The sequence below is a fragment of the Rattus norvegicus genome, chromosome 11 (genome assembly GCF_036323735.1).
Source record: "Rattus norvegicus strain BN/NHsdMcwi chromosome 11, GRCr8, whole genome shotgun sequence".
Classification (NCBI taxonomy): domain Eukaryota; kingdom Metazoa; phylum Chordata; class Mammalia; order Rodentia; family Muridae; genus Rattus; species Rattus norvegicus.
In genome coordinates this window covers 97,744,149-97,762,738 of record NC_086029.1, presented here as the reverse complement: position 1 = coordinate 97,762,738, position 18,590 = coordinate 97,744,149, and the positions used below count along the sequence as shown (strand labels likewise).

General features: G+C 39.7%; 1 protein-coding gene across 1 annotated transcript in view; it reads right to left on the bottom strand.

Moving 5' to 3' along the window:
- Spag6l (sperm associated antigen 6-like) overlaps positions 1-18,590 on the bottom strand; it is a 95,741-nt gene that overhangs the window by 10,842 nt on the left and 66,309 nt on the right. Inside the window, exon 9 of the mRNA NM_001034960.1 lies at positions 1,486-1,602. Coding sequence (NP_001030132.1) covers positions 1,486-1,602 — 117 coding nt within the window. The remainder of the gene's footprint in view (positions 1-1,485; positions 1,603-18,590) is intronic.

The following is an 18,590-nucleotide window of genomic DNA, read 5'->3' as shown; positions in this document are numbered from 1 at the left end:
CCTCCCCATCTCCCTAACCCATCCATCCAACATTCTCTCTCTCTCTCTCTCTCTCTCTCTCTCTCTCTCTCTCTCTCTCTCTCTCCCCCACCCCGTGTATGTGTGTGTGTGTGTGTGTGTGTGTGTGTGTGTGTGTGTGTGTGTGTGACTTTTGTTTAACATGAACCTTCAACATTGGAGGTCAGTGTTCACAGTGTTCACTTGAATGAACACTATGTTTAATGAGTACTATGTTTAGTAAGTTCAGTAAGAGCACCATGTCTTTCTCATTGACCTAAAGATTAGACTGTAGACGGACTGTTCCAGAGCTGACATCTGTGGATGACCCACTTGTCCCTTACTGCTCCTTCTTGGGTGACTAAATTAGCCAGCCACTGCTTATTTAGCATATAAAACACATGAAAGTAAAAAAACGGACCAGCTTTCTCCATGTAAAATGTAATGTTCTACATATATCTACACCATGTGGTCACTGTCAAATCACTGAGAGGGAAAGAGCAATCCACTGTTTTCTTGGACTGAGGAAGACAGAGCACACATGTGTTGGTTACACAGAACCTTGTCCATAGGTAGTGTCATCTCAGAGAAATCAGAGAAATTATCTTTAAAAAATCATGTTTCTTAATTTTTAAGTAATGCTGTGAATTTGCAAGACTAGAGAGATGGCCCAGCAGTTAAGAGCACTGATTCTTGCAGAGGACAAGGATTCAATTCCCAAATCCACATGGTGGCTCACAATCATCCATAATTCCAGTTCCAAGTAAGCTGTGCCCTCTTCTGGCCTTTACATGGTGCTTAGACACACATGTGAGCAAATGCTCACATACATAAAAAAAAACAAACTGAAAGATTTTAAAACAAATGAACATGACTAAATGACTGTCAGAGTCTGTAATAAAGTACATGGTTTCTGAAAAATATTTCAGGGATTAGAATTTTTTTCTCCTTTCTTTTTAATAAAGGTCTTTCCTGTGGCTCTAGATGTCTGAGATTAAAGGACACGGGGGGGGGGCATGAATAGATAGTTATCAATGCAAAGTTGCAGTGGTGGGGGTGGGGAGGGGAATCACCTCTTTAAATTTTTATATCATTGTTATATTATCACTATAATTATTACTGTGCATAAATGAGGACATGCAGATCACAGCACACATGTGGAGGTCACAGAACAATTTTTCAGGTTCTCACCTTCCACCATGGGTACCAAGGATGTAATTCAGGCTATCAAGCTTGTACAGCAAATGCTTTTACCTAGTGAACCATCTGGCCGGATCAATTACAATGCTTTATGTGTTGGCATACTAGGTACTTCCTAAGAATAATTTTAAAAAGCAGGAAGAGTTAGTGTTATTTATGGGTTTTAACCTATGTGTCTGTGTTAATGTGTGTGGGCTGGAGTGGAGAATTAAACAGTAAAGCCCACAGTCCCTCTTTCAGAAGTAAATGGGAAAGCAACAAGTGGACAGGTGAATTTACTTTTCTTACCTTACTGAACTGCCCAACAACATGTTTCAGGATATTGGGAGGTGCATCGTACAAGAATGGCTCGAGGGCTGGTAGGTAGGTACATTTTTGAAGGATGTTCTTTATGGCTTTTTTACTCTATTGAAATACAAAGAAAAATTCATATAAGATATTAAAATTTGATAGCCTTTATTCCTAGATTTGGTTTGTATATGCTCATCCTAGGGAATGGCACTATTAGGAGGTGGAACCTTGTTGGAGTAGGTGTGTCACGGTGAACATGGGCTTTAGTACTTTCATCCTAGCTGGCTGGAAGACAGTTTGTGTTAGCTCTCTTCAGTACAAGACGTGGAACTCTCAGCTCCTCCAGCCCTATATATGCTTGGATGCGCCATACTCATGCCTTGCCCCAATTACATGTGGTCCTTATAAGAGTTACCTAAATAGGACACTGTTCTAACCTGCATTTGTTACGTTTTTAAAAATAGTTGTATAAAAAAAAAACTATTTGGACTGGCTTTTATCATAGAATAGCTTCCTGTTAAACCTTAAAACATTAAGTGATTATTAAGTTCTTAAAATATCTGCAAGAAAATTAAAATTATAAACTGTAAAGTTAGAGGCTATAAATTATCATACATTGCATAATTATATAGACAACACACTATATTGTATAAAGTTTGTAGATAGGAAAACACAACTAAAACATTCTATTTCTTTTAACCAATAAATGTAAGAAAATACTTATTATACAGTATCATTTTCAGATAGATGTGCACTCAGAAGCATCTACTTTGTGCATATGTCAGTGTGCGTTTACAGAGACGCTACTGTGCCGCAGGTAGAATGTCCTCCTCAAGCCAAAGCTGAAGAGATTTACTGAACTCTCAACAGCAGGGAGTGCATCACCCACCAGCAGGAGGACATGCACTGACCGAACCCAGGATGCTTTGCATGGACCCATGTTGCCTTCCCTTCAGCACTGTTCCTGCTTTCAGAGCAACACCATACAGTGCTGCCCTTAACAACAATGTGACAGAAAGGGCCTGTTGTGATTGTGACATGCTGCAGCTAGTTCTGAAGCTGGTGACTTTGTTTCTCTTCCGTTGTAAAATGTTGCCCAGCTGTGCTTAGCTGATTCCTGAAAACTGCATACCTCATGATGCATTGCATCTGTGTGTCCTAGGGAACTCTTCTGCTTATGTGTTCTTTCTCTGGGGCCTTCTAGTTTGTTACTGGATGTTGACAAATAGTCTTGAAATGAAGGACCACTTCACATTGCAAATTTTGTAAGTAGATTTTTCAAAACTTTTATCATTATGCATAGTAGAGTAAACATTTTCTTGAATTTAAAATTTTCTTTAGATACTCACACTGAGCAGGTGTGCATAACCTTTTTCATTTGACACAATTAGCCCCAAATAATATTTCATATATTAAATAAGATTAAAGAAGTTCAATTCAAAAAAAAAGAAGTTCAATTCAATCTTTCTTCTACACATTTATGAATTTAAGCTTATGTTTAAACACTTCTTAGCATATAACTGTCATAATACATTTGCATGAGATATATCCCTCACAGGATCAGGCATTTGGATTCATGTTTCCCAGTTAGTAGTGATGTTTGGGGAGGCTTAGAACATGTGACCTTACTGTAGGAAGTACAGGACTGGTAGTGGGACAGGTGTGGATATTGTAGGCTCACCATACTTCCAGTTCTCTTTCCCTTTCATGCCTCCCTGCCCTGATGAACTCATCATCCCTCTGGAACTATAAGCCAAAATATACCCTTCCTTCTATAATTTTACTTTGTCATACTGTTTTATTACAGCAACAGAAAATTATCTAATCCCATTGTGCCTTCTCTAAAAACGGACCATATGCTCACCCAAAAAGGAAGCCTCAACAGCTACAAGAAAATTGCAGAAACAAGTGTCATATCAGGCCATCATAGATTAAAGCTGGACTTCAACAACAGAAACACCAGAAAGCCTACAAACTCATGGAAACTGAACAGCTCTCTACTCAATGACCACTGGGTCTGGGAAGAAATAAAGAAATTAAAGACTTTCTAGAACTTAAAGACAATGAATGCACAATATACCCAAACGTATGGGACACAAAGAAAGCAATGCCTGAAAGAGGAAAGTTCACAGTACTAAGTGTCATCATAAAGAAATTAGAAAGTTCTCTTACCAGCAACTTAAGAGCATACATCAAAGTTCTGAAACATACCCAAGAAGAGTAGACAAGAGTAAATAATCAAACTCAAGGCTAAAATCAATCAACTAGAAACAATGGGAACAATACAAAGACTCAATGAAACAAAGAGTTGGTTCTTAAGAAACTCAATAATATAGAAAAACACTTACTCAAACTAAATAAAAGGCAGAGGGACTACGTTTAAAGGCGTATATAACAACAGACACTGAGGAAATCCAAAGAATCATTAGGTCTTACATCAAAAACCTGTACTCCACAGAATTGGAAAATCTAAATAAAATGATGATTTTTGAGATAGATACCACTTACCAAAGTTAAATCAAGATCAGGTAAACATTTAACACCTATAAAACAGAAGCAGTCATTAAAAGTGTCCCAACCAAAAATAGCCCAGGGCTAGATGGTTTTAGTGTAGAATTCTACCAGACGTTCAAAAAAAACCCTAACACCAATACTCCTCAAACTATTCCATAAAACAAAAACAAAAGGAATTCTGCCTAATTAGTTCTGTGAGACCACAGACATACTGATACCTAAGGAATTTCAGGCCAATTTTGCTTATGAACATTGATGCAAAATTACTCAATAAAAATCTCACAAACCCGCCAGAACCTGAAGGGACCGACCGGATAAACAGTTCTCTGCACCCAAATCCCGTGGGAGGGAGAGCTAAACCTTCAGAGAGGCAGACACACCTGGGAAACCAGAAGAGACTGCACTCTGCACACATCTCTGACGCCAGAGGAAAACACCAAATGCCATCTGGAACCCTGGTGCACAGAAGCTCCCAGAAACACTGGTGCAGATCTTCCTGGTTGCTGCCGCTCGTAGGCAGCACCCCACGAGCAAACTTGAGCCTCGGGACCACAGGTAAGACCAAATTTTCTGCTGCAAGCAACCTGACTGGTGAACTCAGGACACACAGAGGCAAAATTCCTCTAGGACCGGGCACTTCGGTGGTTAGTGGGAGTCCCAAACCCTCGGATCCCTGCCCGCAGCAGCTCTCTGCTCCCAGACCCCGTGGGAGAGAGACCTCAACGCCTGGTCAGGTGGGCACTCCTGAGGCTGCAGAGCGGAACAGACCACCAACACTGCCCACCCCTGCTCATATCTCTGGCCCAAGAGGAAACTGTATACAGCCTCTGGGTTCCCGTACAGGAGGGCCCAGGAGCAGCAGGTCCGCTGCATCTGAGACACCACCAGAACCTGAAGGGACCTACCGGATAAACAGTTCTATGCACCCAAATCCCGTGGGAGGGAGAGCTAAACCTTCAGAGAGGCATATACGCCTGGGAAACCAGAAGAGACTGCACTCTGCCCACATCTCTGACGCCAGAGGAAAACACCAAACGCCATCTGGAACCCTGGTGCACTGAAGTTCCCGGAAAGGACAGGGCAGATATTCCTGGTTACTGCCACTGCAGAGAGCTCATAGGCAGCACCCCACAAGCAAACTTGAGCCTCGGGACCACAGGTAAGACCAACTTTTCTGCTGCAAGTGACCTGCCTGGTGAACTAAAGACACAGGCCCACAGGAACAGCTGAAGACCTGTAGATAGGAAAAACTACACGCACGAAAACAGAACACTCTGTCCCCATAACTGGCTGAAAGAAACAGGAAAACAGGTCTACAGCACTCCTGACACACAGGCTTATAGGGCAGTCTAGCCACTGTCAGAAATAGCAGAACAAAGTAACACTAGAGATAATCTGATGGTGAGAGGCAAGCACAGGAAGCCAAGCAACAGAAACCAAGACTACCTGGCATCATCGGAGCCCAATTCTCCCACCAAAGCAAACACGGAATATCCAAACACACCAGAAAAGCAAGATCTAGTTTCAAAATCATATTTGATCATGATGCTGGAGGACTTCAAGAAAGACGTGAAGAACTCCCTTAGAGAAACACAGGAAAACATTACTAAACAAGTAGAAGCCTACAGAGAGGAATCGCAAAAATCCCTGAAAGAATTCCAGGAAAACATAAATAAACAAGTAGAAGCCCATAGAGAGGAGTCACAAAAATCCCTGAAAGAATTCCAGGAAAACACAATCAAACAGTTGAAGGAATTAAAAATGGAAATAGAAGCAATCAAGAAAGAACACATGGAAACACCCCTGATATAGAAAACCAAAAGAAGAGACAAGGAGCCGTAGATACGAGCTTCACCAACAGAATACAAGAGATGGAAGAGAGAATCTCAGGAGCAGAAGATTCCATAGACTCTCTCTGCTCCCAGACCCCGTGGGAAAGAGACCTCACCGCATGATCAGGTGGGCACTCCTGAGGCTGCATAAGCTCCCGGAAGGGGTGGCATAGGCCTTCCTGGTTGCTGCCACCGCAAAGAGCCCATGGGCAGCACCCCGCGAGCGAACTTGAGCCTCGGGACCACAGGTAAGATCAACTTTTCTGCTGCAAGAAAGCTGCCTGGTGAACTAAAGACACAGGCCCACAGGAACAGCTGAAGACCTGTAGAGAGGAAAAACTACACGCCCGAAAGCAGAACACTCTGTCCCCATACCTGACTGAAAGAGAGGAAAACAGGACTACAGCACTCCTGACACACAGGCTTATAGGACAGTCTAGCCACTGTCAGAAATAGCAGAACAAAGTAACACTAGAGATAATCTGATGGCGAGAGGCAAGCGCAGGAAGCCAAGCAACAGAAACCAAGACTACATGGAATCATCGGAGCCCAATTCTCCCACCAAAACAAACATGGAATATCCAAACACACCAGAAAAGCAAGATCTAGTTTCAAAATCATATTTGATCATGATGCTGGAGGACTTCAAGAAAGACGTGAAGAACTCCCTTAGGGAAACACAGGAAAACATTACTAAACAAGTAGAAGCCTACAGAGAGGAATCGCAAAAATCCCTGAAAGAATCGCAAAAATCCCTGAAAGAATTCCAGGAAAACATAAATAAACAAGTAGAAGCCCATAGAGAGGAGACACAAAAATCCCTGAAAGAATTCCAGGAAAACACAATCAAACAGTTGAAGGAATTAAAAATGGAAATAGAAGCAATCAAGAAAGAACACATGGAAACAACCCTGGATATAGAAAACCAAAAGAAGAGACAAGGAGCTGTAGATACAAGCTTCACCAACAGAATACAAGAGATGGAAGAGAGAATTTCAGGAGCAGAAGATTCCATAGAAATCATTGACTCAACTGTCAAAGATAATGTAAAGCAGAAAAAGCTACTGGTCCAAAACATACAGGAAATCCAGGACTCAATGAGAAGATCAAACCTAAGGATAATAGGTATAGAAGAGAGTGAAGACTCCCAGCTCAAAGGACCAATAAATATCTTCAACAAAATCATAGAAGAAAACTTCCCTAACCTAAAAAAAGAGATACCCATAGGCATACAAGAAGCCTACAGAACTCCAAATAGATTGGACCAGAAAAGAAACACCTCCCATCACATAATACTCAAAACATCAAACGCACAAAATAAAGAAAGAATATTAAAAGCAGTAAGGGAAAAAGGTCAAGTAACATATAAAGGGAGACCTATCAGAATCACACCAGACTTCTCGCCAGAAACTATGAAGGCCAGAAGATCCTGGACTGATGTCATACAGACCCTAAGAGAACACAAATGCCAGCCCAGGTTACTGTATCCTGCAAAACTCTCAATTAACATAGATGGAGAAACCAAGATATTCCATGACAAAACCAAATTTACACAATATCTTTCTACAAATCCAGCACTACAAAGGATAATAAATGGTAAAGCCCAACATAAGAAGGCAAGCTATACCCTAGAAGAAGCAAGAAACTAATCGTCTTGGCAACAAAACAAAGAGAGTGAAAGCACACAAACATAACCTCACATCCAAATATGAATGTAATGGGAAGCAATAATCACTATTCCTTAATATCTCTCAACATCAATGGCCTCAACTCCCCAATAAAAAGAAATAGATTAACAAACTAGATACGCAACGAGGACCCTGCATTCTGCTGCCTACAGGAAACACACCTCAGAGACAAAGACAGACACTACCTCAGAGTGAAAGGCTGGGAAACAGCTTTCCAAGCAAATGGTCAGAAGAAGCAAGCTGGAGTAGCCATTCTAATATCAAATAAAATCAATTTTCAACTAAAAGTCATCAAAAAAGATAAGGAAGGACACTTCATATTCATCAAAGGAAAAATCCACCAAGATGAACTCTCAATCCTAAATATCTATGCCCCAAATACAAGGGCACCTACATACGTAAAAGAAACCTTACTAAAGCTCAAAACACACATTGCACCTCACACAATAATAGTGGGAGATTTCAACACCCCACTCTCATCAATGGACAGATCATGGAAACAGAAATTAAACAATGATGTCGACAGACTAAGAGAAGTCATGAGGCAAATGGACTTAACGGATATTTATAGAACATTCTATCCTAAAGCAAAAGGATATACCTTCTTCTCAGCTCCTCATGGTACTTTCTCCAAAATTGACCATATAATTGGTCAAAAAACGGGTCTCAACAGGTACAGAAAGATAGAAATAATCCCATGCGTGCTATCGGACCACCACGGCCTAAAACTGGTCTTCAATAACAATAAGGGAAGAATGCCCACATATACGTGGAAATTGAACAATGCTCTACTCAATGATAACCTGGTCAAGGAAGAAATAAAGAAATTAAAAACTTTTTAGAATTTAATGAAAATGAAGATACAACATACCCAAACTTATGGGACACAATGAAAGCTGTGCTAAGAGGAAAACTCATAGCGCTGAGTGCCTGCAGAAAGACACAGGAAAGAGCATATGTCAGCAGCTTGACAGCACACCTAAAAGCTCTAGAACAAAAAGAAGCAAATACACCCAGGAGGAGTAGAAGACAGGAAATAATCAAACTCAGAGCTGAAATCAACCAAGTAGAAACAAAAAGGACCATAGAAAGAATCAACAGAACCAAAAGTTGGTTCTTTGAGAAAATCAACAAGATAGATAAACCCTTAGCCAGACTAACGAGAGGACACAGAGAGTGCGTCCAAATTAACAAAATCAGAAATGAAAAGGGAGACATAACAACAGATTCAGAGGAAATTAAAAAAATCATCAGATCTTACTACAAAAACCTATATTCAACAAAACTTGAAAATTCTCAGGAAATGGACAATTTCCTAGACAGATACAAGGTACTGAAGTTAAATCAGGAACAGATAAACCAGTTAAACAACCCCATAACTCCTAAGGAAATACAAGCAGTCATTAAAGGTCTCCCAACCAAAAAGAGCCCAGGTCCAGACGGGTTTAGTGCAGAATTCTATCAAACCTTCATAGAAGACCTCATACCAATATTATCCAAACTATTCCACAAAATTGAAACACATGGATCACTACCGAATACCTTCTACGAAGCCACAATTACTCTTATACCTAAACCACACAAAGACACAACAAAGGAAGAGAACTTCAGACCAATTTCCCTTATGAATATCGACGCAAAAATACTCAACAAAATTCTGGCAAACCGAATCCAAGAGCACATCAAAACAATCATCCACCATGATCAAGTAGGCTTCATCCCAGGCATGCAGGGATGGTTTAATATACGGAAAACCATCAACGTGATCCATTATATAAACAAACTGAAAGAACAAAACCACATGATCATTTCATTAGATGCTGAGAAAGCATTTGACAAAATTCAACACCCCTTCATGATAAAAGTCCTGGAAAGAATAGGAATTCAAGGCCCATACCTGAACATGGTAAAAGCCATATACAGCAAACCAGTTGCTAACATTAAACTAAATGGAGAGAAACTTGAAGCAATCCCACTAAAATTAGGGACTAGACAAGGCTGCCCACTCTCTCCCTACTTATTCAATATAGTTCTTGAAGTTCTAGCCAGAGCAATCAGACAACAAAAGGAGGTCAAGGGGATACAGATCGGAAAAGAAGAAGTCAAAATATCACTATTTGCAGATGATATGATAGTATATTTAAGTGATCCCAAAAGTTCCACCAGAGAACTACTAAAGCTGATAAACAACTTCAGCAAAGTGGCTGGGTATAAAATTAACTCAAATAAATCAGTTGCCTTCCTCTATACAAAAGAGAAACAAGCGGAGAAAGAAATTAGGGAAACGACACCCTTCATAATAGACCCAAATAATATAAAGTACCTCGGAGTGACTTTAACAAAGCAAGTAAAAGATCTGTACAATAAGAACTTCAAGACACTGAAGAAGGAAATTGAGGAAGACCTCAGAAGATGGAAAGATCTCCCATGCTCATGGATTGGCAGGATTAATATAGTAAAAATGGCCATTTTACCAAAAGCAATCTACAGATTCAATGCAATCCCCATCAAAATACCAATCCAATTCTTCAAAGAGTTAGACAGAACAATTTGCAAATTCATCTGGAATAACAAAAAACCCAGGATAGCTAAAGCTATCCTCAACAATTAAAGGACTTCAGGGGGAATCACTATCCCTGAACTCAAGCAGTATTACAGAGCAATAGTGATAAAAACTGCATGGTATTGGTACAGAGACAGACAGATAGACCAATGGAATAGAATTGAAGACCCAGAAATGAACCCACACACATATGGTCACTTGATTTTTGACAAAGGAGCCAAAACCATCCAATGGAAAAAAGATAGCATTTTCAGCAAATGGTGCTGGTTCAACTGGAGGGCAACATGTAGAAGAATGCAGATCGATCCATGCTTATCACCCTGTACAAAGCTTAAGTCCAAGTGGATCAAGGACCTCCACATCAAACCAGACACACTCAAACTAATAGAAGAAAAACTAGGGAAGCATCTGGAACACATGGGCACTGGAAAAAATTTCCTGAACAAAACACCAATGGCTTACGCTCTAAGATCAAGAATTGACAAATGGGGGTTGGGTATTTAGCTCAGTGGTAGAGCGCTTGCCTAGCGAGCGCAAGGCCCTGGATCCCCAGCTCAAAAAAAAAAAAAAAAAGAATAGACAAATGGAATCTCATAAAACTGCAAAGCTTCTGTAAGGCAAAGGACACTGTGGTTAGGACAAAACGGCAACCAACAGATTGGGAAAAGATCTTTACCAATCCTACAGCAGATAGAGGCCTTATATCCAAAATATACAAAGAACTCAGGAAGTCTGACCGCAGGGAGACAAATAACCCTATTAAAAATGGGGTTCAGAGCTAAACAAAGAATTCACAGCTGAGGAATGCCGAATGGCTGAGAAACACCTAAAGAAATGTTCAACATCTTTAGTCATAAGGGAAATGCAAATCAAAACAACCCTGAGATTTCACCTCACACCAGTGAGAATGGCTAAGATCAAAAAACAGTAGATGCTGGCGAGGATGCGGAGAAAGAGGAACACTCCTCCATTGTTGGTGGGATTGCAGACAGGTACAACCACTCTGGAAATCAGTCTGGAGGTTCCTCAGAAAATTGGACATTGAACTGCCTGAGGATCCAGCTATACCTCTCTTGGGCGTATTAGTGCCCAAAAGATGCCCCAACATATAAAAAAGACAAGTGCTCCACTATGTTCATCGCAGCCTTATTTATAATAGCCAGAAGCTGGAAAGAACCCAGATGCCCTTCAACAAAGGAATGGATACAGGAAATGTGGTACATCTACACAATGGAATATTACTCAGCTATCAAAAACAATGACTTTATGAAATTCGTAGGCAAATGGTTGGAACTGGAAAATATCATCCTGAGTGAGGTAACCCAATCACAGAAAAACACACATGGTATGCACTCATTGATAAGTGGCCATTAGCCCAAATGCTTGAATTACCCTAGATCCCTAGAAGAAATGAAACTCAAGACGGATGATCAAAATGTGAATGCTTCACTCCTTCTCTAAAAGGGGAACAAGAATACCCTTGGCAGGGAATAGAGAGGCAAAGATTAAAACAGAGATAGAAGGAACACCCATTCATTGCCTGCCCCACATGTGGCCCATACATATACAGCCTCCCAATTAGACAAGATGGATGAAGAAAAGAAGTGCAGGCTGACAGTAGCCGAATGTAGGTCTCTCCAGAGAGACACAGCCAGAATACAGCAAATACAGAGGCGAATGCCAGCAGCAAACCACTGAACTGAGAATAGGACCCCCGTTGAAGGAATCAGAGAAAGAACTGGAAGAGCTTGAAGGGGCTCGAGACCCCAAAAGTACAACAATGCCAAGCAACCAGAGCTTCCAGGGACTAAGCCACTACCTAAAGACTATACATGGACTGACCCTGGACTCTGACCTCATAGGTAGCAATGCATATCCTAGTAAGAGCACCAGTGGAAGGGGAAGCCCTGGGTCCTGCTAAGACTGAACCCCCAGTGAATTAGAGTGTTGGGGGGAGGGCAGCAATGCGGGGAGGATGGGGAGGGGAACACCCATACGGAAGGGGAGGGGGAGGGATTAGGGGGATGTTTGCCCGGACACTGGGAAAGGGAATAACACTCGAAATGTGAATAAGAAATACTCAAGTTAATAAAAAAAAAATCTCACAAACTGAATTCAAGAATACATCAAAAACATCCATCGTGATCAAAGAGGCTACATCCCAGGGATGTTAGGATGGTTCAATAAATAAAAGTCCATCAATATAATCCACCATAAAAACAATCTGAAGGAAAAAAATCTACATGCTCATCTCATTAGATGCTGAAAAAGCCTTTGACAAAATCCAACACTCTTTAAGATAAAAGTCTTGGAGAGATCAGGGGTGCAGGCCACATACCAAAACAGAATAAAGGCAATATATAGCAACCCGATAGCCAACAGCAAATTAAATGGAGAGAAATTTAAAGTAATTCCACCAAAATCAGGGACAAGACAAGACTGTCCAATCTCTCTGTATCTATTGAATATATTGCTTGAAGTTTTAGCCATACCAATAAGACAACTAAAGAAGATTATGGAGAAACATATTGAAAAGGAAGAAGCCAAAGAATCACTATTTGCATATGATATTGGAATATACATAACTGACCTCAAAAATTCTACTAGAGAACTACTACAGCTGACGAACACTTTAAGCAAAGTGGCTGGATAAAAAAAATTACCTCAAAAAAAGCCATCCTTTATAAAAAAAAAATAAACAAGTTGAGAAAAATTCAGAAAATGACACTAATCAAAATTGCCCTAAAAACATATCTTGTTGTAAACCTAACCAAGAAAATGAAAGACAAATATGAAAGAACTTCAAGTCTTTAATGAAAGAGATTGTAGAAGGCATCAGAAGATGGAAAGATTTCCCATGTTCAACAAAATTATAAAAGAAAACTTCCCTAACCTAAAGAAAGAGATGCCCATAAACATGCAAGAAGCCTACAGAACTCAAATAGATTGGACCAGAAAAGAAACTCCTCCCATCACATAATAATCAAAACACAAAGTGCACAGAACAAAGAAAGAATGTTAAAAGCTGTAAGTGGAAAAGGTCAAGTAACGTATAAAGGCAGACCTATCAGAATTACACCAGACTTCTCAACAGAAAGTATAAAAGCTAGAAGCTGTTGGACAGATGTCATGCAGACACTAAGAGAACAAAAATGCCAGCCAAACTACTATACCCAGCAAAACTCTCAATTTAAAGAGATGGAGAAACCAAGATATTCCATGAAAAAAACAAATTTAAACAATATCTTTTCATTAATCCAGAGGATAGTAGAAGGAAAACTCCAACACAAGGAGGAAAACTACACACGAGAAAGAGCAAGAAATTAATCTCACAACAAACCTGAAAGAAGAGACCCACACAAACATAACTCCACCTCTAACGGTAAAAATAACAAAGTAACAATCATTTGTCCTTAATATCTCTCAACATCAATGGAATCAATTCCCCAATAAAAAGGTATAGGCTAACAGACTGGGTACATAAAGAAGACCAAACATTTTGCTGCATACAGGAAACACACCTCAGTGACAAAAACAGACACTACCTCGAAGTAAAATTTTTCCAAGCAAATGTTTCCCAAGAAACAAGCTGGAGTAGCCATTCCAATGTCCAGTAAAATTGACTTTCAACCAGAGGTTATCAAAAGAGATGAGGAAGCTCACTTCATACTCATCAAAGAAAAAATCCAAAAATGATCTCTTAATTCTGAAAATCTATGCCCAAAAAGCAAGGATACCCACGTTTGTAAAAGAAACTTCAATAAAGCTCAAAGAACAATTGAAACTCACACAATAACAGTGACAGGTTTCAACACCCAACTCTGACCAATGGACAGATCACAGAAACAGAATCTAAACAGGACACAATGAAACTAACAGAAGTTATGAACCAAGTGGATATAACTGACATTTACAGAACATTTCATCCTAAAACAAAAGAATAGACCTTCTTCTCAGCACTTCATGGCACCTTATTCAATATCAGCCATATAATCAGTCACAAAACAGGTCTCAATACATACAAGAAGATTGAAATAATCCTATGCATCGTATCAGATCACCACCACAGACTAAGGCTGGTCTTCAGTAACAACAAAAACAACAGAAAACTGACATACACATGAAAGCTTAATGACTCTCTACTCAATGATATCTTGCTAAGGGAAGAAATTAAAGACTTTTTAGAATTTAATGAAAATGAAGGCACAAATACCCAAACTTATGGAGCACAATAAAAGTAGTGCTAAGAGGAAATTTCATAGCACTGACTATCTTCATAAAGAAATTGGAAAGATCGTACACTAAAACTTAACAGCATATCTGAAAGCTCTAGAAAAAAAAGCAAATACACCCAAGAGGAGTAGATGTCTGAAATAATAAAACTCAGGGTTGAAATCAACCAATTAGAAACAAAGAGAACTATACAAAGAATCAATAAAACTAGGAGCTAGTTCTTTAAGAAAATCAACAAGATAGATAAACATCTAGTCAAACAAATAAGGGCATAGAGACTGAATCTAAATTAGCAAAATCAGAAATGAAAAGGGAGATATAACAACAAAAATTGAGGAAATTAAAAAAAAATCATCAGATCCTACTACAAAAGCCTAGACTGAAAAATTTGATAAAAGTGGATGATTTTCTAAACAGATACCAGGTTCTAAAGTTAAATCAGCACCAGATAAACTAAATAATCCAATATCCCCTATGGAAATAGAAGTAATCATTAAAATCTCCCAACGAAAATGAGTCCAGGGTCAGATGGTTTTAGTGCAGAATTCTATCAGACCTTTCAAAAAAAGAACCAATACCAATACTTCTCAAACTATTCCACGAAATAGAAAAAGAAAGAACACTAATTCATTCTATGAAGCCACAGTTATGCTGATACCTATGCCACACATAGACACAACAAAGAAAGAGAACTTCAGACCAGTTTCACTTATGAATATTGATGCAAAAGTACTCAATAAAATTCTCACAAACCAAATCCAAGAACACATCAAAATGATCATTCACCACGATCAAGTAGGCTTTATTCCAGAGATGCAGGGATTGTTTAGTATATATAAATCCATCAATGTAATCCACTATACCAACAAACTCAAAAAAAAAAAAATCACAGGATCACCTCACTAGATGCTGAAAAAGCCTTTGACAAAATACAACACTCCTTTATGTTAAAGTTCTTGGAAAGATCAGGAATTCAAGGCACATACCAAAACATAATAGAAGCAAAATACAGCAAACCAACAGCCAACATCAAGTTAAATAGAGAGAAATGTGAAGCAATTCCACTAAAATCAGGCACAAGACAAAGCTGCCCAATCTCTCCCTGTTTATTCAATATAGTACTCAAACTTCCAGCCAGAGAAATTAGACAACAAAACAAGGGCAAAGGGACACAAATTGAAAAGGAAAAGGTCGAGATATAACTATTTGTGGATGACATGATAGTATACATGAGCCACCCAAAAATTCTACCAGAAAACTCCTACACCTGATAAACAACTTCAGCAAACTGGCTGGGTATGAAATTAACTCAAACAAATCAGTAGCCTTCCTCTACTCAAAGGATAAACAGGCTAAGAAAAATTAGGGGAATGACACCCTTCACAATAATCACGAATAACATAAAATACCTCAGTGTGACTCCAACAAAGCAAGTGAAAGATCTGTATGAACAAGAAGTTCAAGTCTCTAGAGAAAAAATTGAAGATCTCAGAAGATGGAAAGACCTCCCATGCTCATGGATTGGCAGGACTAATATAGTAAAAATGGCCATTTTGCCAAAAGCAATTTACAGATTCGATGCAATCCCCCATCAAGATTCCAACTCAATTCTTCAGAGAGTTAGACAGAACAATTTGTAAATTCATTTGGATTAACAAAAAATCCAGGATAGTGAAAACTATCCTCAACAATAAAAGAACTTCTCTGGGAATCACCATCCCTGACCTCAAGCAGTATAACAGAGCAATAGTGTTAAAAAAAAAAAAAGGGTATGGTATTGGTACAGAGACGGGCAGGTAGATCAATAGAATAGAATTGAAGAGTCAAAAATGAACTCACAGACCTATGGTAACTTGATCTTTGACAAAGGAGCTAAAACCATCCAATGGAAGAAAGATAGCATTTTCAACAAATGTGTGCTGGTTCAACTGGAGGTCAACATGTAGAAGAATGCAGATCGATCCATGCTTATCACCCTGTACAAAGCTTAAGTCCAAGTGGATCAAGGACCTCCACATAAAACCAGATATACTAATAGAAGAAAAAGCATGACAGAGCCTTGAACACATGGGCACTGAGGAAAATTTCCAGAACAGAACAACAATGGCTTATGCTCTAAGATCAAGAATCGATAAATGGGACCTCATAAAATTGCAAGGCTTCTGTAAGACAAAGAACGCTGTCATTAGGACAAAACAGCAACCAACAAATTGGGAAAAGATCTTTACCAATCTACACTGATAGAGTGCTAATATCCAAAATATAAAAAGGAACTCAAGAAGTTAGACTCCAAAGAGCCAAGTAACCCTATTAAAAATGGGGTACAGGGCTGAACAAAGAATTCTCAGCGGAGGAATAGCAAATGGATGAGAAGTACATCAAGAAGTGTTGAACATCCTTAGTCATCAGGGAAATGCAAACAAAACAACCCTGAGATTCCACCTCACACCAGTGAGAATGGCTAAGATCAAAAACTCAGATGACAGCAAATGCTGGTGAGGATGTGGAGAAAGAGGAACACTCCTCCATTGTTGGTGGGATTGCAGACTGGTACAACCACTCTGGAAATCAGTCTGGAGGTTCCTCAGAAAATTGGATATTCCACTACCTGAGGACCCAGCTATACCTCTCTTGGACATATACCCACATGATGCTCCAACATACGACAAGGACACATGCTCTACTATGTTCATATCATCCTTATTTATAATAACCAGAAGCTGGAAAGAACCCAGATGTCCTTCAACAGAGGAATAGACACAGAAAATGTGGTACATCTACACAATGGAGTACTACTCAGCTATCAAAAACAATGACTTCAAAATTCATAGGCAAATAGAAGGAACTAGAAAATATCCTGAGTGAGGTAACCCAATCACAAGAAAACATGCATGGTGTGCACTCACTGATAAGTAGATATTAGCCCAAAAGCTCAAATTACCCAAGATACATTCTACCAACCACAAGAAACTCAAGAAGGACAACCAAAATGTGGATACTTCAGTCCTTCTTAAAAGGGGGAACAAAAATATTCATAGGAGGGGATATGGAGACAAAGCTTGGAGCAGAGACTGAACAAATGGCCATTCAGAGCCCACCTTGCCTGTTATATAGTCCATATATATACAGCCACCAAAACTAGATAATATTGATGAAGTCAAGAAGTGCATGCTGATAGGAGTCTGTCTCCTGAGATACTCAGCCAGAGCATGTCAAATACAGAGGAGAACGCTAGCAGCAAACCATTGAACTGAGAATGAGGTCCCTGTTGGAGGAATTAGAGAAAGGATTGAAGGAGCAGACCCAGAGCTCCAGCTGCATATGTAGCAGAGAATAGCTTTGTTGGGCACCAATGGAAGAAGAAGCCCTTGGTCCTGCCAAGGCTGGACCCCCAGTGCAGGGGATTATTGGGGGGCAGAAAGGAGGAATGTTTGGCGAGGGGGAACACCCTTATAGAAGAAAGGGAGGGGGATGGGATAGGGGGCTTATGGCTGGGAAACTGGGAAAGAAAATAACATTGAAATGTAAATAAAAATATCCAATAAAAATCATTTTAAAAAAAGGATGACTTCACAAATTTTACAGACAAATGGATGGAACTAGAAAATATCATCCTGAATGAGGTAACCCAAACCCTAAACGATATACATGGTGTGTAATCACTGATAAATGGATAAGCCCATAAGCTCAGAATACCAACAATACAACTCATAGACCAGATGAAGCTTAACAAGAAGGAAAGTCAAAGTTTGGGTGCCTCAATTTTACTTAGAAGGGGGAACAAAATAATTAACAGGAGTCAGAGAGATGGAGAGAACTGGGTGGGGAAGGTGAGGGGGAGGGAAAATGGAGGGGCATGATCAGGTATGGGAAGAGACATAAAGAAGCCAGAGGGCCAAGAGAATGAATAGAAATATGTATCCGTGGGGGGGTGGAAGACCACTAGAAAGTCCCAGATGCCAGGGATGCTAGAGACTCCCAGGACCCAGTGGGGATGATATTAACTGATAGACATGGCCCCCAGTGGAGTGATGGGTCCACCTGTCCATTTCAACATCTTTAACCCAGAACTGTTCCTGTCTAAACAAAATGTAGGGACAAAAAATGGGGCAGAGACTGAAGGAAAGGCCATCTGAAAACCACCCCACCTTTTCATCCATCCTATCCACAGACACCAAATCCCAACACTATTGCTAATACCAAAAAGTGTTTGCAGACAGGAGCCTGGTATAGCTGTCCCTGAGAGGTTTGGCCAGTGCATAACTAAGACAC